This window comes from Scleropages formosus, chromosome 22, assembly GCF_900964775.1.
Source record: "Scleropages formosus chromosome 22, fSclFor1.1, whole genome shotgun sequence".
Lineage (NCBI taxonomy): Eukaryota > Metazoa > Chordata > Actinopteri > Osteoglossiformes > Osteoglossidae > Scleropages > Scleropages formosus.
The window spans coordinates 1,700,453-1,723,141 of record NC_041827.1 but is presented as its reverse complement, the minus strand read 5'-3'; the positions used below and the strand labels follow the sequence as shown (position 1 = coordinate 1,723,141).

At 47.7% G+C, this 22,689-nt stretch overlaps 1 protein-coding gene across 2 annotated transcripts in view; it reads right to left on the bottom strand.

Moving 5' to 3' along the window:
• LOC108918436 (signal peptide, CUB and EGF-like domain-containing protein 3) overlaps window positions 1–22,689 on the bottom strand; it is a 76,586-nt gene that overhangs the window by 5,323 nt on the left and 48,574 nt on the right. The window contains exons 8-16 of one of the 2 annotated variants that reach the window (XM_018725654.2): window positions 22,034–22,156; window positions 15,929–16,045; window positions 13,113–13,235; window positions 12,725–12,841; window positions 12,067–12,168; window positions 11,516–11,632; window positions 11,102–11,263; window positions 996–1,202; window positions 98–259 (exon numbers count right to left, since the gene is read on the bottom strand). In XM_018725654.2, the coding sequence (XP_018581170.1) occupies window positions 98–259; window positions 996–1,202; window positions 11,102–11,263; window positions 11,516–11,632; window positions 12,067–12,168; window positions 12,725–12,841; window positions 13,113–13,235; window positions 15,929–16,045; window positions 22,034–22,156 (1,230 nt within the window). The remainder of the gene's footprint in view (window positions 1–97; window positions 260–995; window positions 1,203–11,101; window positions 11,264–11,515; window positions 11,633–12,066; window positions 12,169–12,724; window positions 12,842–13,112; window positions 13,236–15,928; window positions 16,046–22,033; window positions 22,157–22,689) is intronic. The other variant, XM_018725655.2, reaches the window with a different exon arrangement.

The following is a 22,689-nucleotide window of genomic DNA, read 5'->3' as shown; positions in this document are numbered from 1 at the left end:
TGGTGTTTAAAGGGCACAGCAAAGTTTACTGCACATTTTCTTACTTCTCATTATAAGTTTGACAAACTTACTGTAGATATCTGTTTCTACAAATTACCTGCACACGATGAGATGTTACTGGCGCCCACTGGGCCGTGCCCATCACTCCCAGGGCAAAGGTCACAGGACAGCTGGCCCTCCTTCTCTTGGAAGGTACCTGGTGGGCACTGGACACAGCGCTGTTGTCCACCGTGATAGTAGGACCCAGGCATACATCTGACTGGAGGGCAGTGAGGGGAGGGGTGTGTTAGGGAGAATGCTGAGCCGGATACAGGTGGCACGTGTGTACAAGTGTGTGAGAAATAACCCTGATCTCAGTGTCTCCCTTGGGAGAACTTGAACATTTAAATGCAATTACTTATTTACCATTAGTTTTTACCACAGTAAATTTCCCTGAGATTCCACACACCTCATGCAGTTTCAGCCATATACTCTTAGGAACCTCATCATGTCTTTTGTTTCTTTTTCTAATTTTTGTTTGTTTTTCATGCTTTATGCCTGTGTTAAAGTGCTCTGTGTCACTGCGTGAGAAGAGCGCTCTATAAAAATAAAAATAAACTGAATCATTGCAACTGTTTCCAGCTGGTGTGGAGTTCAGGCACCCTGCATGCTGGGTCTTTTTTTATAGACCCCAGTCCTCTACAGGAAACTGAAACAGCACATTGCCTATCTCATTGGGGCGAACTGAATCACGGACTGAAAAACTTAAATTACCATTGCTACTCTCTAAAATATCATGAAAGACTTTTTAAACTGTTTCTATGCCTTAATAGTGGGGATTAACTGTTGTCTCTGTAAATCAAAAATACTGTAATGGAACATTAACCCTGTTAACAACAAAAATCAATTTGTATCAAAGGAATTGTGATTTGGTTAAAACTACTGCGTAAAGTCAAATCTGAAAGATCAAACATATGTTTTCTTGGAAACGGAAGGTGGGTCACTAGCTAGCTCACCACAGTGCCCGTTCTGCATCTCACTGCCTGGGCCACAGATCTCCTCCGCCCGCCCGGTTGGCCGTGCCCGTTTCTGCGCAACCTCGTAGTCCAGGCCAGCCACACGGAGCAGGAAGCGCTCCTGGTTGATGGACTTTTTCAGGGCCTTGATGTAAGCCTTGATCTGCTGCTCTGTGCGCTGTCTCTGACAGCTCAAGTTGCAGTCTTCTGAATGTGAGGGGCATGTAGGCAATAAGGGCGGGGCAAGAAAAGGCAGGGCCACAGGGGAGGAAGGCAGACAAATTGCTTAGAGAAAACACAAGATGTTAATTACATTATACCAATCAAGTTTTTTCTACAAACTGGGGTGCCATAAGTCCCATTTCACTGGTTTCCAAGCCTGGTCCTGAAGGAGCCCTCTATATACTGGTATTTGCTGGTACAGATGGAGGCGGGATTCAAACCTGTGACCTTTGGGTCCATTCCCTATGCTACCAGCTAACCCTCAATTTTAGTAAACTGATTGTTTTAATCTAAGGGATAGGATAATTACATAAAGTTGATAATGTAACGGGTACTACAGCAGGAGGTGGGATATTGTCACGTGGAACCAAGGAAGCGGGGTCGGCTGGACCAAAGTGCAGGATCGGTCGTCAGGAACCAAGGGATCAGGAAAGTTCTTGTTGTCGGGTACGGGTGAAGAGTCAGTCAATCGGCGATCAGAGTGAGAGCGAGGATCCAAGAACATTGTCAGGGGATGAAGTGAAGGGTCGAAAGCCGGGAAATGGAGACAGGAAGGAAGGGACGAGGAAGAATTAGACATAGTGCAGGAGGGACAGTTGTCTCAATGAGATTCCGCGACTGTACAGAAGCTGAGGAGGGTCTTTTAAAGGTGAGCACTCAATCAAGTACTTGATTGGTGTCAGGTGCTGTCGATCATGGTGCGGGCGTGGACATGACAGTATCCCCCTCCCCACAAGCGGCTCCAGCTGCCCTGCGATGCCTGGAAGGGGGGCAGCCTCTGGGACGGGGCGCCGGCTTATCCAGATGGTCCTGATGAAAATCAGCTGTGAGGGACGGATCGAGGTTATCGCGAGCTGGCACCCTGCTATGTTCCTCAGGACCATACCCCTTCCAGTCCACAAGGTCGTATAGTCCCCCATGCCAGCGCTTGCAATCTAGGAGGGTGCAGACAGTGTAAGCCACTTCCCTATCCATGTCCATTGGAGGGAGTATTGGGTCATCCTGGGTGGCTTGGTGCAAGGATGTACTGTAGGGCTTGAGAAAGGAGAAATAAAACGTGGGACAGATGCGTAAGTGAGGAGGCAGCTGTAACCGGTAGGGGACTGGGGTGATCCGACAAAGGATCTTGTACGGGCCTATAAACCGGAGGCTGAGTTTCTTGGAGGGCAATTTCAAGTGGATGTCCCTTTTGGATAGCCATACCCATTGCCCAGGATGTAAAAACAAGGTGCGGCGATATTAGTCAGCCTGTTCTTTGTACCGGTGAACGCTGTGTTGGAGATGGTCTCACACTGCTTGCCAGGCCGCCTTGCTGTTCAGGAACCAGGAATCCACAGCAAGGACCTCCGAGGAACCGGGGTACCAGGGAAACAAGGGTGACTGGTAACCAAGGACACACTGCAAAGGGGACAGGTCTGTGGAGGAATGGAACAAGGAGTTATGGGCATATTCGTCCCAGGGCAGGAAACGTGACCACTGGTCCTGGTCTTGTCCACAGTATCTCCTCAGAAAGCAACCAAGGTCTTGATTCAGTCGCTCCACTTGTCCGTTAGCCTGAGGATGGTACCCAGACGTGAGGCAAACAGACACTCCAAGATTCTGCCAGAATGCTCTCCACACCCTGGACACAAACTGAGGACCCCGGTCAGAGACAATGTCTTCGGGCAATTCGAAGATCTGGAACATGTTCTGAAAGAGATGCTCAGCTGTGGCCAGGGCAGTGGGGAGTAAGGGCAAAAGAAGCAGATGACAATACTTAGAAAATCTGTCCAACACCACTAAGATAAACTGTATTACCCTCAGAGGATGACAGATGACAGACGAGACAAAGCGCGGTTCAAAAACCCCTTATGACGGAAAAATCGAGGCTTTCGTTTACCCCGCCCGGTATGGGGTCACCGGGGCCCCACCCTGGAGCCAGGCCTGGGGGGGGGGCTCGCATGCGAGCGCCTGGTGGCCAGGTCTATGCCCACGGGGCCTGGCCGGGCTCAGCCCGAAGCCATGACGTGGAGCCGCTCTTCGGTGGGCTCACCACCTGCCGGAGAAACCGTAAGGGGCCGGTGCGTTGTGATTTGGGCGGTGGTCGGGGCCGAGTGCCTGGCCGACCCAAACCTCGGGCGCCAACTCTGGTTTTTGGGACTTGGAATGTCACCTCACTGGCGGGGAAGGAGCCTGAGCTGGTGTGGGAAGTCGAGAGATACCGTCTAGATATAGTCGGGCTCACTTCCACTCACAGCTTGGGTTCTGGAACCACTCTCCTCGATCGGGGGTGGACTCTCCACTACTCTGGCGTTGCCCAAGGTGAGAGGCGGCGGGCTGGTGTGGGCTTATTAATAGCCCCCCAGTTCAGCCGCCATGTGTTGGAGTCTACCCCGGTGAATGAGAGGGTCGTCTCCCTACGCCTTCGGGTCAGGGAACGGTCTCTCACTGTCGTTTGTGCTTATGTGCCTAGCGGCAGTGTAGAGTACCCGGCCTTTTTAGAGTCCCTGGGGGGCATGCTGGAAAGCGCTCCCACTGGGGACTCTGTCGTTCTACTGGGGGACTTCAACGCCCACGTGGGCAGCGACAGTGATACCTGGAGGGGCGTGATTGGGAGGAACGGCCTCCCTGATCTGAACCCGAGCGGTGAGTTGTTATTGGATTTCTGTGCTAGTCGCGGTTTATCCATAATGAACACCATGTTCATGCATAAGGGTGTCCATCAGTGCACTTGGCACCAGGACACCCTAGGTCGGAGGTCGATGATCGACTTTGTAGTCGTTTCTTCTGACCTTCGGCCATATGTCTTGGACACTCGGGTGAAGAGAGGGGCTGAGCTGTCAACTGATCACCACCTGGTGGTGAGTTGGATTCGATGGCGGGGGAAAAAGCTGGACAGACCTGGCAGGCCCAAACGCATAGTGAGGGTCTGTTGGGAACGTTTGGCGGAGGCCCCTGTCAGAGAGGTCTTCAACTCCCACCTCCGACAGAGCTTCAACCAGGTCCCGAGGGAGGTGGGGGACATTGAGTCCGAATGGACTATGTTCCGCACCTCCATTGTCGGTGCGGTGGTTCGGAGCTGCGGCCATAAGGTCTCCGGTACCTGTCGCGGCGGCAATCCCCGAACACGGTGGTGGACACCGGAAGTAAGGGATGCCGTCAAGCTGAAGAAGGAGTTCTATCGGGCCTGGCTGGCTCATGGGACTCCTGAAGCAGCTGACAGGTACCGACGGGCCAAACGGAGCGCGGCTCTGGCAGTCGCCGCGGCAAAAACTCGGGCTTGGGAGGAGTTCGGTGAGGCCATGGAGGAAGACTTTCGGTCGGCCTCAAAGAGATTCTGGCAAACCGTCCGGCGACTCAGAGGGGGGAAGCGGTGTTCCACGAACACTGTTTACAGTGGAAGTGGTGCGCTGCTGACCTCAGCTGAGGATGTTCTCGGGCGGTGGAAGGAGTACTTTGAGGATCTCCTCAATCCCTCCGACACGCCTTCCGTGGAGGAAGCTGAGGCTGGGGACTTGGAGGGGGACTCGTCCATTACCCTGGCTGAAGTTGCTGAGGTAGTCAAAAAACTCCTCGGTGGCAAGGCTCCGGGGGTGGATGAGATCCGCCCCGAGTTTCTCAAGTCTCTGGATGTTGTGGGGCTGTCTTGGCTGACACGCCTCTGCAGCATCGCGTGGAGTTCGGGAACGGTACCTCTGGACTGGCAGACCGGGGTGGTGGTCCCTCTTTTTAAGAAGGGGGACCGGAGATTGTGTTCCAACTACAGGGGGATCACACTCCTTAGCCTCCCTGGGAAAGTCTATGCCAGGGTACTGGAAAGGAGAATCCGACCGATAGTCGAACCTCGGATTCAGGAGGAGCAATGCGGTTTTCGCCCTGGCCGTGGAACACTGGACCAGCTCTATACCCTCACTAGGGTGCTGGAGGGTTCGTGGGAGTTTGCCCAACCAGTCCATATGTGTTTTGTGGACCTGGAGAAGGCATTCGACCGTGTCCCTCGTGGCATCCTGTGGGGGGTACTTCGGGATTATGGGGTTCGGGGCTCGTTGCTACGGGCTGTTCGTTCCCTGTATGACCGGAGCAGGAGCTTGGTTCGCATTGCCGGCAGTAAGTCAGACCTGTTCCCGGTGCATGTTGGACTCCGCCAGGGCTGCCCTTTGTCACCGATTCTGTTCATTATCTTTATGGACAGAATTTCTAGGCGCAGTCAGGGAACGGAGGGTGTCTGTTTTGGTGGCCGCGAGATCTCGTCTCTGCTTTTTGCGGACGATGTGGTCCTGTTGGCTTCATCAAGTCAAGACTTGCAGCGTGCACTGGTGAGGTTTGCAGCCGAGTGCGAAGCGGCGGGGATGAGAATCAGCACCTCCAAATCCGAGGCCATGGTTCTCAGTCGGAAAAAGGTGGATTGCCCCCTCCGGGTTAGGGGGGAGTTGCTCCCTCAAGTGGAGGAGTTTAAGTATCTCGGGGTCTTGTTCACGAGTGAGGGAAAAATGGAGCGGCAGGTCGACAGACGGATCGGTGCGACGTCCGCAGTAATGCAGTCATTGTACCGGTCTGTTGTGGTGAAGAGGGAGCTGAGTCGTAAGGCGAAGCTCTCAATTTACCGGTCGATCTACGTTCCTACCCTCACCTATGGTCATGAACTCTGGATCATGACCGAAAGAATGAGATCGCGGATACAAGCGGCAGAAATGAGTTTCCTCCGCAGAGTGGCTGGGCGCACCCTTAGGGATAGGGTGAGGAGCTCAGTCACCCGGGAGGAGCTCGGAGTAGAGCCGCTGCTCCTCCGCATCGAGAGGAGCCAGTTGAGGTGGCTCGGGCATCTGTTCCGGATGCCTCCTGGACGCCTCCCTGGGGAGGTGTTCCGGGCTTGTCCCACTGGGAGGAGGCCTCGGGGCAGACCCAGGACACGTTGGAGAGATTATGTCTCCCGGCTGGCCTGGGAACGCCTTGGGGTTCCCCCAGAGGAACTGGAGGAGGTGTGCGGGGAGAGGGAAGTCTGGAGGACTCTGCTCGGACTGCTGCCCCCGCGACCCGGCCCCGGATAAAGCGGAGGAAGATGGATGGATGGATGGATGGATGGACCCTCAGAGGATGGTAAGTCTGTCAGAAAGTCCACTGCTACATGTGACCAAGGCCTGGCAGGAACCAGAAATGGCTGCAACAGCCCTGCGGGTTTCGGGTTCGGAGTCCTTGCCTGGGCACATACCTTCCATGCCTCCACAAACTCATGTACGTCCTCCCAAAGAGAGGGCCACCAGTACTTCTTTTTGAGCAGGACCAGGGTCTGTTGACACCCTGGGTTGCCAGCGGCTAGGGCGTCATGCACCCAGTGGAGGAGCTGTGGGCGCATCTTGGCAGGGGCATACTCCTTGCCTTTGGGGGCATCGACTGGACTGGGTTCCTCCGGTTTGGCCCTCTGCAGGTCCTGCGTGAACTGCCAACATATAGGACCATAAAGCAGGTGCTGGGCAGGATGGTCTCGGGCACTTCTGGGGTTGGGTCCTTGTCGTAGAGCTGAAACAGGGCATCAACCTTGGTATTCTTGGCACCAGGACGGTAGAAGCCTGTAAACAGGAACCTGGTAAAGAAGAGGGCCCAGTGGGCTTGTCGAGGGTAGAGCAGACGGGCTGTCTTCAGGCACTCCAGGTTTCGGTGGTCCGTAAGGACCAAGAACATGTGAGTAGCCCCCTCCAAGAAGTGTCTCCACTCCTCAAGCGCCAGCTTGATCGCAAACAACTCTCTGTTTCCAATGCCATAATTGCACTCTGTGGGTAACAACTTATGTGAGAAATATGCACACGGGTAGAGCTTGGCTGGGGTTCCCTGTCTCTGTGATAAAACCGCCCTGACCCCCACTGTCGAGGCGTCTACTCAACAACAAAAAATAGCGAGGGATCAGGGTGCTTAAGGATCGGTGCGGTGGTAAAACGCTGCTTGAGGTCCTGGAATGCCTCAAGGGCCTTTAGCTACCAGGAAAGCAGGGACCTTTTACCCTTGAGGAGAGCACTGAGGGGAGCAGTGAGGCTACTGAACCGTGAATAGACCGGCGGTAAAAGTTTGCAAATCCCAAAAATCATTGTAAAGCCTTCACGGAGGTCAGACGGGCCAGTCCAACACTGCCTGGACCTTAGCCAGGTCCATTGCCACCCCGTCTGGACCAAGGATAAAACCCAGAAAAGACACGCTCCTGGTGAAACAAACATTTTTCACCCTTAATAAAGAAGCCGTTCTCTAATAAGCAACTGAGTACCGGTCTGACATGGGTCATATGTTTGGCCATAGAAGGCGAGAACACCAGGATGTCATCAATGTACACTTGGACATACTCATTCACCAAATTGCTCAGCACGTGATTAATGAAAGCCTGAATTACAGAGGGGGCGTTAGCTAACCCGAAAGGCATAACCAGGTATTCATAGTGGCCTAGGCTGGTGCTAAATGTAGTTTTCCACTCATCCCCTTCTCTTAGCTGGATGAGATTGTATGCATTGCGAAGGTCCAATTTGGTAAAGACCCGTGCACCGTGAACCTGTTCAAGTGCGGCCATGATTAACGGCAGGGGATCAGGGTATTTTACGGTGATTTCATTGAGACCTCTATAGTCAATACAGGGATGCAGACCACCATCTTTTTCCCCACAAAGAAAAATCCTGCAGAGGCAAGTGAGGTGGAAGGCCTAATAATACCCAGGGATAGGGCCTCCATCACGTATTCCTCCATGGCCTTCTGTTCCGGTAGAGACAGTGGATAAACACGGTCCCTAGGAGGAGAGGTTCCTGGCAGGAGGTCAATAGTACAGTCCCATAGACAGTGCGGAGGTAGGGCAGACACACGCGATATACTAAAGACCTCAACAAGCTCCGTGTACTACTCTGGCACAGTCAGAGGTTGTGTGGTGTCAGGACTTTCAACCGATGTTACTCTACAAGGTAAGGAAAGGCAAGAGGGGGCGCATCACTCGCTCCTTGATACCAGTTCCCTGGAACTCCACCAGAACACCGGATCATGCAAGGCCAGCCAGGTGTACCCTACAATTACCGGGGTGTCCGGGGATGTGATTAAAAAAAATTAAGTTTTCTCCCTATGACATGTCCCATCTAAAGGCAGATCTCCACTGTTTGGGATTCCACCACCCCTATACCCAGTGGTTGCCCATGGAGTACCTTCATCTGTAACGTGACGTCATAGCGGCGCATGAGAATACCATGTGACCAGGCGAAAGTGGCATCCATGAAAATGCAAGCAGCTCCAGAGTCTACGAAAGCATGAGTAACCACCCTACGGGCACCCCTTTCCCATGTTTGGACTATGGGAACCGTGAGCTGAGGGACTGCCTGGAGGGGGTTACTCAACTTGGACTGTCAGGCTTGGGGTCCTCCTGGGACAGGCCTATCTGGGCAGGTGGTGACGTAGTGACCAGCACCCCCACAGCAGAGGCAAAGGCCCTCTTGGAGGCATCTCCGCCGCATGGAGCTGATTGTCTAGGGCGATTGCCTGCCGTATGAAATGATCCACCAACCAGTCTTCGTTTTGTGAGGTGGCCGGAGGATTTGGCGGTGGAGCATGGGCGACCTCTGGTGGCGATCCGGAGTATAGCATAAAACTTGCGTCTTTTGGGCGTCAGTTTTTCATCCAGATGCAAAATGCGTTCGAGCATTGTCAGAGTGCTTCTCAGGCGTTTGATCGCTGCTGGGTCCATGTGTAAGGCGGAATCTTCTGTCATGCGGAGCTGAGGACACGGGGGCGGCTGGACCCAAGTGCAGGATTGGTTGTCAGGAACAAAGGGATCAGGAAAGTTCTCGTTGTCGGGGATGGGCAAAGAGTCAGTCAGTCGGCAATCAGAGTGAGCGCAAGGATCCAAGGACGTGGTCAGGGCACGAAGCGAAGGGTCAAAAGTCGGGAAACGGGGACAGGAAGCAAGGGACGAGGAAGAACTAAACATAGCGCAGGAGGGACGGTTGTGTCAGCGGAATTCTATGATTGTACAGGAGCTGAGGAGGGTCTTTTAAAGGCGAGTGCTCAGTCAGGTACTTGACTGGTGTCAGGTACTGTCGATCGTGGTACGGGCGTGGACATGACAGATATGAACCTGGGAGTTCATGCCCACTAACATTGGCATCCTTGTTACAGAAGGATGACAATACATTTGTGAAATTTAGGTCTACGTTTAATCAAAATACCTTTTAAGGTCTGAGTGGACATGTAGCTTATAAACATTTTTAGGTCAGGGAGTTTTGTAGCCAGTTTAAGTTTACCTTTTATACTTTGTACGCTCATTTAAAAAATGAATAAATAAAAAAGATAACACTTGCAGGCCATGAATGAAAAAAAGGTTGTCAGTCAAGACTGGACTAAACTCAACACTAGACTCTGATTGGTTCCAATGCGAGTCAACTATGGGCAATGAAATAGAAAAAAAGAAATATGAGTAAAGAAACATTATTAGCAGTTAATGTAAAAGGGTAAAAAGTAACTGGCCCTCAGAATTGAAACTGGCCAGTAAAATCCCAGAAAGTACCATATTTACAGTAATAGTGTCTTGTTTGCTTTTATGTTAAAAGTGAAAGTACATTTTTTGGTTACAAAAGTACTTCTGTACAAGTTAAAAGTATCACTGACAAAAGTTACTCTGAAAAGCACAATTTCTCTAGAGTTACTCATGTACAAGTAACAGAGTAAAAGTAACACATGACGACTCACCTCTGGGATTTAACTGCTACTTAATAATCACAATTTATTTGTATGTCCGAACCAGAACACACTCAGATTACAGAGCGAAGGTCTTTGCGTAATTCCTAGAATATATAAATATAAATATTTACATTTACATTTACGTTTATTCATTTAGCAAACGCTTTTGTCCAAAGCAACGTACATCTCAGCAAAACATATTAAAAAAATATAGAAATATGTATATTACTGTTGGCAGTAAAGCCTTAAATTAAAATAGTCCTGAGACTGTGGGTCCATCAGCTAAATTTAGACCCTGGGAGGCAACATACAAAAATAATTCAAACTAAACTAAGTTGAGCCTAATTTAATTCATTCGTGTAGTTTCTTCAATAAATAGCTTTATCAAGCATAATGAATTGAGTTCATCAACAAAATCCCGAGTGCAAACAGTGGAACGTGAAGACCATGCTGAAAACAAAAGGCCTGCATCAGTACTTCTTGGCCTTGGTGTCATCACACTGCTGTACATTAGACATAAACTCTTATTAAATTATTGTCAGGACTCCACCTGCCACCCACCCCCCAGTCTCACAGCTAAGTACAAAGGGCGACGGACTGGAAACCCTCTTTGTAGTGTTTAGTATGACTGTACATTCAGTCTGTGGCTTAATGGTTAGTCTTGCCGCTACTTTGAACTTAGTATGTTTTGCTGGATTCCCCTTCCCTACCCACGTGTCACCATGTGTGTCTTGTTCTGAATGACCCCTTCTCACTGTGAGCATATTCCTGCAGCAGGAGTCTCCCTGTTGTTATAATTCCACAAAATAGAGCCAACTGCCAGAAGAAAGTTGACACCTGAAATATGTTAAATCCCACACACACTTGGAGGTTCTATGACCAGAACATGTTTAAGAAAATTGTTGGATCACTACCGGTTGAGTCTTCCGTTTGCGGAGCAACTTGAGCAAACCTGAACGTTAGTACCGAACCTCACTTTGATCAGCAAAGCCTCCAGCATAATTTCTGACAGTCTAAAAATGATCATAGTTCTGATAATTTAATTCAAATAGCAAGTAATGTATCACTCTTTTTAAGACCGAAAATTAAGAGCTATCATCTTCTGCTCATTTGCGTTTTACAAGAAGACCTGTTCCTCAAAGAAAATGAATTCGATGAAGCACATCCCTTGCCCTAAAGAGGGCACCAAATGACCAATGGTTACAGCTCACCGCTGGCGTCCCCTGGTTTGAGCTCTGCTTCCAGCTCCAGGGTGATGCGGGTCACCTCCTTACTGGCAGGATTGCGAGCTGGCCGCCCCTTGGCCTTCTTGGAGGAGTCACACTTGAGAGTAACGAAGGTTACCAAGCAGTTGCTGCAGATCTCCTCACCTCCTGGAGCGAAGATGTTTGGTGAGAAATTAAACTGCTTTCTTGAGCAAAGAGTTACAGAACATGTCAGTGTAAAGGTAAACTCAGATATACAAAATCAAACACAGTAAAACTGAAAGAGACTCAGCACATGATCAAATAAACCTTTAAAGCTTATTCAGTGCTACTGATATTTCCTGCAACAAACTTAGGATAAGATAACATCTGGGCGCTTTTCATTGCTGCTTGAATGTGTAGAGTGCAGCCATGTCTTACCCTGACCCTGGCTACGCTCCACCTCATGGTCTTTGTCCTGCGGCCTGGGGTGGAGGATGCACTTTGCATTTTTCATCTTGAAGGACACAGTCTGCTTGACCGGGGGACCCACAGTGTCTGCACATGAAAGGTCACGAAAACACTTTCAGAATGCAGCATTCAGAAATTTATTGCTGGAAGTGAAACTAAAGCTCACACCTTTATCCAAAGTGACGTATAATGTTGAGTTTCTTACAATTATTAACCCATTTATACAGCTGGGCAATTTTACTGGAGTAATTCAGGGTAAGTACTTTGCTCAAGGGTACTACAGCTAAAGGTAGAAATTGAACCAGCAACCTTCAGCTCCAAAGATAGTAGCTCTAGCTACTACACTACCAGCAAGGATTACCTTCCTGCGTTACGTAAAGGCATCAGCAGTAACGTGCACATATAAAATAAAAAATTAAAATGGACTGTATGCTGAAATGTCTATGAAAAGGCATGTTTGATGATATATTTGAGTGCAGCTGGCCATTCATTCTGCCTATTGCCAGAGCGGGAGAGGCTACCTAAGCAGCTGTGGCTGGGACTGGGGCTGGACTTAGATCTGGATGCTGTCTTGTCACGGAGGACAGGAAGGCCACAACTCACTGTGTAGCTGCTGTCAGACTCTGTCAGATCAAAACAGAGATCATCACCTGGGGTTACCTGGAGAGCAGTAAACTGTTTTAATGCCTCGAAACGTCAGGAAGAAAGAAGAGAGGGAGGAATCATACATCTGTACCCCATGTAAGCTGAAAGTGGTGTCTCATGCACTGGGTTCTTTTCTTTATAAATTAAAACAACACAATTGTAATTAAGAGAATTTAATAAAGTATGATATAGAAACAAAAATAAGATGCGGTTTGTTCAGTGACTTACACACAATTGTGTACAGTCATAACTGCATTAAAACCAGAGGCTGATTTTTCTGACACTTTTGTTCAAAGTGACTTCCACCCTAATACAGTGGGCAAGTACATTTCTCAAGGGTACGATAGCTGGAGGTGGGATTCAAATCCTTGACCTTTGGAACTAAAAGCAGCAGCATAATCAGCCACCCAAACACAGGTGTCACAGATACCTTAACATTTGCTGCACTGCCACACAGTACTAGAGAAGATGACACAGTATTGGAAAAAGAAAGTACTGAAGAGAATGCGGCACCAAGGAGAGAAAGAGTCGTACCTGCTGTATAGTGGGCTTTGGAGGAACAGGTGAGAGAGCAGATCTCCTTCTTGCCTGTTTTACTGCAGCTGAGTGTCGCCTTAGGAGATGCCAAGTTGCGATCACACTTCACCAACTCTGAATAACATTTTGAAACAAAGGCTACCAACTCCTTTCAAAGAGCCTCCTTTTCTCATGACATTTTAATTTACTCCAGAGTAACATGGTCAACATATTTGCTGCATTTACTAACTTCCTCAACACAGTACACAAAGTTGATTCTCCAAATTAATTATGCATGTTATACTTGTTATTGCAGTGTACCATGTTAATGCACCACTACCCTTGGGGTGCAAAAGATGTAATTCTGAGAATCCACCAAAAGATGACAGTGTCGCCACCCCCCTACCGATGCAGTCCTTCCTGTTCCAGTGCAGTTTGTAGCCAGGTGGACAGGTACAGTAGTAGCTGCCCTGTGTGTTGATGCAGCTGAAGTTACAGCCTCCGTTGTTAATACTGCATTCATCAATATCTGTTCAGAGAAACACAGGTTTCAAATGGAAACACACACAGACAAAAACATTATTTCCACCTGTAGTCACTCTATCCCACTGTCTCTCAGTCCTGGTGCTCACATCTGCTCTGGTTTTGCTCAAGTAAATCTCGCAATGAAGCAGTAAAAGCACTAGTTGGAGCTACAGCTTGATTTATGTGATTTTTTTTCAATCAATGAGTGAAGAAAATTTGATGAAGTGCTGAACTGAAATAAACTTGGCATGTTTGGGGTGTGTGAGGACAAGGACCAGGAATCTCTCTTCTCTGCACGTCGGCTCTCATTGTAACTTCGCTCTTTTCTCTTCTCAATGATTCCTCTTTTTCTCATTTCTCTTCCTTCCCATGTCAGATCTTCTTCTCACTGGCTTCTTTTTCTTAGTCCTCCTCTCATTTTTGTACTTCTATCTGTAATTCATTCTTGCACCCTTGCAGCCCTGAACACTATGTGGTGAAGCAGTGACTTTTAGAAGGTAGAGAATGAGTCATGATGCAGTACTCAACCCTGCAGTACTCAACCCTGCTACTGTAGTCTCTGTACAGTATAGTTACAACGGTTTCACTGACATGTGCTCAGAGCCCTATTGCTCTGTCTCCATGCTGCTGTTGTGTCACCAGAGCATCTTAAACACATTTGCAGGATAAGTGCATATGAAGACCATCCTGTCCGGTCTGAACCATGAAAGACGGTGGGGGTGGGAGACGGGGGTGGGAGGATGCGGCACTTCACTTCCACAGCGATCCATTAGTCATTCACAACAGGACGTGCGACAGCCTGTCCCCCGTCCTGCTGAACCGCCCTCCCGTTGTGCACTGCTCTACTGGCGGTCTAGTAAAAGACACACACTGTAAAAGTGGGAGAGAGAAACGAGGCAGCAAGGGTGGATGCTGCGAATTCGATGTGAAAAGCTTTAATGGAGGAGGTCAACGACCCCACGTTGCAGCACGACGGACGTGTGTGTCTGTAATGAGCATGCTGCTCATGTAACATCTCGCCTGCAACGTGTGTTATGCCTCTTATTCCCTCCTCCTTCCTCCTGATGGGATCTAAATGCTTAGCAGACACAAATTTTGCTTAGCAGACACTTCAATAGGCATATAACAAATTACACAGATTCCAACATTGCATTTTCTCCATCCATTTAACTGGATCTTTCACCAAAACAATTTTTGTTAACTTCAAGAGTAGAAGAGCAGAACACTATGGCGCTTGAATCCGTAACCCCTCCCTTCCTCAATAAGTGATCTACCACCTGACTACACACAATGTTTTTATGTTTTTAACATATAAGACAAACCTATATTGCAAAACCACTACATGTCACTGAAGTCAGTAAAGATTAACAAAAATAATAAGAGAGTTGCTGATGCAGTCCCGTCCATCTTTCAGACAGAAGTCTCCGGTCATGCTGAAGTCATTTAAAAGCCAGATAATTGTCCAACGGGTGCTCGGAGTTCCCTGAAGGTGAAAGGCAAACACACTGAGCAGTAAAGGCACGCTTCAAGAGCTGCCCCTGGGACATGGCATGTGTGCAGCAGCGTCATAAATTTCAAGGTGACCTCCAAGGTCGGACAGGTCGGTGGTCTGTGGGTCATTCATCATCGTCAGTCTATCTTTACAGTTGTCGCGCTCCCTCTCTGTCTTTCTCTCTCTCTCTCTCTCTCTGTCTCTCTCTCTCTCTCTCTCTCTCTCTCACACACACACACACACACACACACACGCACACACACACCAGGAATAAAATTTTCAGAGGGTTGATTTTCTAGGTGCATTACACACAAGTGAGATATACTGTGTATGCTGTGTATATCCATCTCTCACCAACATTCAGGCACACATACCTGCACACACACCCAGAGACACACAGACAATAAAGATGTTTCTACATAGATCCTCAGATATGGATGCAGAAGAAGACACTTTTCCACACTTGCACACGTTTTGTACAGTACATCATATCCTGAACAAAATCCCTCATGAAAAGCAGAAAGAAAAACACGCCAACTCGATTCAATGTGTCTCTGCACTGGCTGCCCTCTGTTGAGCCCACAACATGATTGCTTCCTGGACAGGCCAAGACCATCCAAAAGATCCAAACAACGGATGGAATCTCTGCTTTGCAGTTCCTCCTAGCAGTGTATAACAAGAACAAACCGGGCCAGAATGTACAGTGAACTCCCAGTGCTAAAGTATTAAATAACTACACACACACAGTTGCTGAAGCCATTTGTCCCAAGCAACGTCGCAGCAAGCTGGAGCCTAACTCGGCAACACAGGGCATAAGGTTGGGGGGAGGGATACACCCAGGACAGGACACCAGTCCACCACAGGGCACCCCAAGTGGGACTTGAACCCCAGACCCCCCAGAGAGCAGGACCTGGCCAAGCCTGCTGTGCCACCGCACCCCCAAAATAATTACAGGGGTGAAAAATAGCTGGTGTCTTTTATAAGGAAAAGCACCCAAGTTCGGGGCTTGTCTCTTGGATCCCTAAAGGTCAAGTTAAAAGCAGAAATTCTGCATGTTGAGGAAAGAGTCACCAATGTGGGTAGAAAGAAGAGTTCACCAGGACACCATAGGATTGCCAGGAAATTCCAGTGACTGCTTGGATGGCAGAAGGGAGAAGAGGCTTGGGAACCAAAGGTATGGTGGAGGAACAGGTCTGTAAACTCACCTCCACAGTGAGCCAGCCCATACAGGACGTAGCCCTTGTGGCAGAAGCACTGGAAACTCCCAGGAGAGTTGACGCAGGAGTGGTCGCAAGTCCGGTCAAAGGAGCACTCATCAATATCTGCAAAGAGATGTGGAGAGAATTCAGAGGAGGAAACAACACATGTTGAGACAGTGAGAAACAGAGAGAGAGAAGAAAAGACAAGTCTAAATATTAAACCTATAAGGATCTTGGTTCCCATCTCCTTATAGCAGAAAGTGAGTCCCTGAGCTGCTATTAGCATGCAGGCCGGACTGTCCTGCACTTCACTGTCAGCCCGTGTGAGAGGCCTCATCAATGTGCCGGTTCCAGCCGAGCACCAAAATGTGAGAGTTTAAACTCCTTGTTGGCAATGAAGTGGTGACAACACTTTGGGATCTTCAGACATAGTTGTGACTTGTTGAAAAATAGACAGGTGTGCAGGTGGTGGGGGGTGGGCTGTCTTGGGCTTCTACAGTATCTGTCATAAATAGCAGTGACAGTGGTTTTCCCCCCTCCACACACACTCACCGCATAGCAACTTCCAGCTACTTTGTGTCTCTCTTGTGTCCTCTCTAAAATACATGTGTACTCAACACAGACACACGGTCTGGCTGGAAACAGAGATCTTGCAAACCTCACCCCTCCCTCTAGTGCTTTAGACAAAGTCTGGATCAATCCATTGAAAAACGTGTGAGTGTTTTGCATTTATCCAACCCTTCAACCAACAAAGACTGCACACAGCTGTGTACTACAGACTCTGTACCAACACATAGCACATTGTACAAAACGGGCATCTCTCTCCTAAGTACAGTCCATCCTTGACAATGTGTGTATGTTGGGGGCTCAAAAGCAGTATGATCAAGTAACTATTAGCCATTTTTTACATGCATGTCACAAACATGCCATCAGAGAACATACTCACCTGAAACACCAGGTACTGAATTGATGTATGGATGAGTGACCCATTGTAAGTAGTGTATCTAGCAGTGTAAGTCACCTTGCTGAATAAGGTGTGCGGGCTAGTAACACTACATAGTATCCATTGTAAGTCGCTTTGGAGAAAAGTGTCTGCTAAGTGAATAAATGTAAATTGGATTAACGAATTCTTTTTAACTTCCACACAACAACAGTGAGACAGCAGAGCAGCATTTCCCACAGAGAGGGTCATCAGTATGGAGAGCTTTCTTTGTCTTTTAATTTGGGTTCAGCAGGACAATCCATGAACTCATCATTGTTTTGAATGCACTTTCAGAACCGCTCGTCCCATACAGGGTCACGGGGAACCGGAGCCTACCCGGCAACACAGGGCGTAAGGCCGGAGGGGGAGGGGACACACCCAGGACGGGACGCCAGTCCATCGCAAGGCACCCCAAGCGGGACTTGAACCCCAGACCCACCGGAGAGCAGGACTGTGGTCCAACCCACTGCGCCACCGCATCCCCTTTGTTTTGAATGTTGATACTTTTATTGGGGTTTTCAGCCCTCAACATTTCTTTGTGTTTTTCCAGCCTTTTTCCTGTGTGTCCATTTGTCCATCCAAACTTGTGATATTACAGTTTTGACTATGAAACACTTACTGTATATCAGCTTGTTCTGTAGTAATATTTACTTTTACATTTATTTCTTTAGCAGACACTTTTCTCCAAAGCAACTTACAATGGATACTACGTAGTGTTATCAGCCCACACACCTTATTCAGCAAGGTGACTTACACTGTGAGATACACTACTTACAATGGGTCACTCATCCATACATCACTGGAACACACTCCCTCTGTGTCACTCACACACTATGGGGAACCTGAACAGCATGTCTTTGGGATATGGGAGGAAACCCAGGCAGACACGGGAGAACATGCAAGTTCCACACAGACTGAGCAGGGATCAAACCCACATTTTCTTGTACCACCCAGCTGCTGTGAGACAGAAGCGCTATTTGCTGTGCCACTGTGCCACCCACTATATAACACACACACACACATGCACACGCACACACAGAGTCTGACCGCTTGTCCCATACGGGGTGGCGGGGAGCAGGATCCTAACCCGGCAACACAGGGCAAAAGGCTGGAGGGGGAGGGGACACACCCAGGACAGGACGCCAGTCCGTCGCAAGGCACCCCAAGCAGGACTCAAACCCCAGACCCACCAGAGAGCAGGACCTGGTCCAACCCACTGCACCACTGCACCCCCTGCTAATATATAATATATAATATAATTCAGTATGTAAAGGAAAGATGATAGACTGATTAAAAACAGAAAACAACTGTAGACATCCGTTTAGAAATTTACAGTACACACACACACACACACATTTTCAGAACCGCTTGTCCCATACGGGGTTGCGGGGAACCGTAGCCAACCCGGCAACACAGTGCGTAAGGCCGGAGGGGGAGGGGATACACCCAGGATGGGACGCCAGTCCGTCGCAAGGCACCCCAAGCGGGACTCGAACCCCAGACCCACCAGAGAGCAGGACTGCGGTCCAACCCACTGTGCCACCGCACCCCCATTTACAGTACAATAATGCAATAATGTAAAAAGTAGATACACACACACACACACATTTTCAGAACCGCTTGTCCCATACGGGGTCACGGGGAACCGGAGCCTACCCGGCAACACAGGGCGTAAGGGGACACACCCAGGACGGGACGCCAGTCCGTCACAAGGCACCCCAAGCGGGACTCGAACCCCAGACCCACCGGAGAGTAGGACTGCGGCCCAACCCACTGCGCCACCGCACCCCCATTTACAGTACAATAATGCAATAATGTAAAAAGTAGATAATAGAAACAAATCAAAGTTATTTCTATTTGAAACTCCATGTAGAAGTGAGTTGTGTTTTGCTTCCAGATGTCAGATATGGTTGTTTTTTACAGCATATTCAGTACAGACTTGAACACTGTAGATCCCTAAGAATTTCTCTATTAACTTTGTATTGATTCTTAAACACAAACATTTTATTTCTCTCAAGCTTTCCTAGATAGTACATACATACATACATCCATGTGTCTACATCAAAATGCAGTGGTGCAGTTTTGTGGACTGCTACAACTGGCCCAGCAAGGGGACCTTGGTCTCCTCAACACAATCTCCCAAAAGGCAGTTAGCTCTGATAGAAAAGCCCCATCATGCATTGCACAGGCCAGAAGTTCCCACAATGTGATTCCCAGGTCATGTCTCGAGGGGGTCTTTCTGCCATGAAAATAACTTGACAAGGACACAATGGCTGAAGGGGGGACAGCATGGCATGAACTCCAGCAAAAACAGGGACATGTTTGGCACTCATGAATAAATCATATTCTACTGGTTGCAAAGGGACCACTGTATGCAAGTCTCCAGACATGACCTCTAAGTGTGTGGCAGCTGGTTGAATAATTCAGATCTTGTGAAACACCCACAAAAAGCTCAAAGGAATTGAAGCCAGCCCAACAGCAGGTATGTACGTCAACCTCTTGGCAAGATCTTCAGGAAGAGAGGGATGGATTTGCTACCTGAAACAAAATGTAAGTGTGGCCAGATGAGGACCCTAATGTAAGTGTGGGACAACAGGTATGGCATATGCATGTATGCCACACGTTTTGGATTTTTTTGCAGTTTCAGTTACCTGCCTGGTTCATCACCAGCTGGGCTAACAAACGGTCCTGGAAAATGGTGATCATTGTGAAACATTTAAAGCTCAGGGAACAAATTGGCCAGAAAAGTGTAAGTGAGTGAAGTTTTCAGCATTACAGGTTTGGAGCTGCCTGGGGGGTCTATGTAAATTGGGATGGTGGAAACGGGCGATAATAAGTAGATGCCAATTTTGGGCAAGAAAAAGTAGAGTGGCGTTGTCATGGGAACTCTTCAACCCTTCACACTCGGTGCCTACCTCAGACATTGCGAAAAGCTGAGTGAGTTACCACTGACCTGGGGCTTCAGAAGGTCAACAACAATCTAGAGCTCCACCAAGACAGTACTGCGTCATATAACATTCAAACAATCAGCAGTAATGACCCCTAAATACTATCCAGGCTTTATCTTCAATGATGACACATAAAGTACTGATTGCCTTGTTAGTTCCTGGCCAGAAAGCATGAACTCGAGGGTCCAGAGGACCTTCTTCAGCACGGATGAAATGAAGAGACAAAGCCAGATCCTTTGTTCTCAACCAGCTCATCAAAACAAGGCACCGACTCAAGCTACATTTCCCTTGATAATGAGACCAGATGTTGTATAGTGGATTACTGCCTGCATGTTGCACATAGTGTACTATGTAGTATTATTGGAATACATTAACATTTACATATATCCAGCTCATTTAGAGTGACATAAAGTGACATAAATAATTCATGTGAAGTGACATGAAGGCCCTTCGAGACAAAAATAGAGTGGGCAGTCAACAACACTGCAGAATTAGCAGAGGAAGACTTATACTGAAGGAAACAATAGGAGGTGTTCTGCTCTTTCATCACCAGCTCCTCTTTATCTGCAGTCATCTTTATGACACATATCAAGGAAAGAACATAGCATGTCTACTTGTGACTCAACCAGAGAAAATCCAAGTTTAAAAAAAAAAATTCAATTTGTTTTAGAGCAGCCCATGTAGACTCAGTATGTACATTTGTGCAAATGACCAACAGCAAAAGCCTTAATGAAGTGCAGATGAGACAAATTGTCTGGATTTTTTTAAGCCAGGAATATTTTCTTTAGTTTGTTGGAAAGCCAGTGGCAACCAAGGGGAAGGCAAGCATTTGGGATGTTGAGGGCTGGTAGGGTGTGGAAATGAAAAGACTTTGATGTGGCCAGGAATAGGTATCTTCACACCACATCTCAGTCCTGCTGCTTCAGGAGAAAACAAGGTCCCGACAGCTAAAATGTCCTTTGTAATATGTGAGTATGTACCTCCAAAACTGGGTTGTGCTTTATCTTGCAATTTCCACTGCTTATGCTGGATATTTACCAGAGTTAAAGAAATTAGGCCTACGGAAATTGAGATTTAATGAGAAACATGTTATACCGTGAGTATTATTTTAAAAATACTTAGTGGGCCATTCCAGGGGAGGAATACAAAAGAGAGGTTACACCAAGTATTTCTTTTCATCTCCGACATAAGGGTCATTCATAAATGTATGTTAAATAATAATGTTTTCACGACTGCATCACGAGCTTGGAATATTTCTAATGATACTACTTGTCTGAGTACACTGATTTCTCTTAATTGCAGGCTTATTGGACATTTCTGGAGCCACACTGCAGTAGCGCTTCAGTGCCATGTTTCCTACCATCCTTAATAGTATCAGTATGATGTGTAAGAATGAATACTGAAAAGATGAGATCATACAATGATAACACATTCATAGAAAAGGATGGACAGACACACAGACAGACAAACAAATAAAAACACACATACATACAGACACACTTTTTTCCTGCATAATGTTATTAATGGCTAGTCCTCTCAAGGGAAAGGACCTAAAATTTTACAAAAGACATGCAATAAATATTCTTCAGCTGCATTTCGTAGTACCTCTAAGTAATTATGTCCACATGTATTTGGCAGAGAAAGTAGTAACCTGTTTTTCAGCAGAGAATTATCAATAAATCAGAGAAGCCCACTTGTCAACAACTAATTTGTTATCGTCATGCTAGAAAAACATAATAAAACTTATAACTGTATCTTTATAAGCAGTGTTATGAACATTTGAAGGTAGGAGCAGGAGCAATTGTATTGTTAGCAATTTAACTTTTGAAAAGTGCCATAAAAACTGAGATTCATTTAGGAAGTAGGAAAGAATTCAGAGGCGGGAAATGAATAACGAAGATCTCAACAATACAAACATACCTAGCGAAATGTGCATGATTTGTGATTTACAGAAAAAAAGGTGAAAACACGTCACAGTTCAATCATGTCCTTCTTCCATTCGTCTGTGGGAGGTAATGGGACTGAGGGCACTCACGCTTGATTACTGATTACTGTGGTCCACATCAAAACCCAACATATAATCATTTTTAGAACTTGACTAGTCTGACCAAAGGCGATTGCTTTTCCCCCTCAAAGTACTACCTGTGGAAGAGCTGTTAACAGCGCTGGGCAGGGCCTCACCTTGGCATGTCCTCTCATTGGTCAGCAGTTTGTAACCCTTCCTGCAGCTGCATTCAAAGCTGCCCACTGTATTCCGGCACACATGGTCACAGCCTCCATTGTTCAGGCGACATTCGTCTATGTCTGTGGGCACAAGGAAGGTAGAAAGGTAGCACTGTTAGATTTGCTGCTCTCCACAAAGGGAGCGTGTGCAATCACGGAATGGGAAAGGGCAGAGCAATGTCCGACATGGCAGGATCTGAGTGACTAAGCAGGACTGCAACTTGATCTGACCCTCAGACTTCCCTAAGAAAACCTGGACTGAGATGTATTTAAAGACAGGGTCTGGTGTGTAATATGGAAGGGCCACAAAGACTCCTATAACACTGCTCCAAATATCCTGACCACTTTACAAACCACAGACCATTCTGATCTGACAAGATGAGGGCAGAAAGTAGAGAAAATGCAGGCATTTCTCTTTGACTCAACAAAGACATTCCTCCTAAGCACAGCCTGAGTCAGACTGCTATTTAAGTTATACTGTATTTCCTGGGCAACTTATGATGACTGTGAACAGGGCTCCATAATGACAATTTCCCTGTGATGTGGGCAGGGTTCAGTTGGCTGGCATTCAGACACCTGCAGGTTGTCACTTCCCTTGCTCAAATCAGCACATG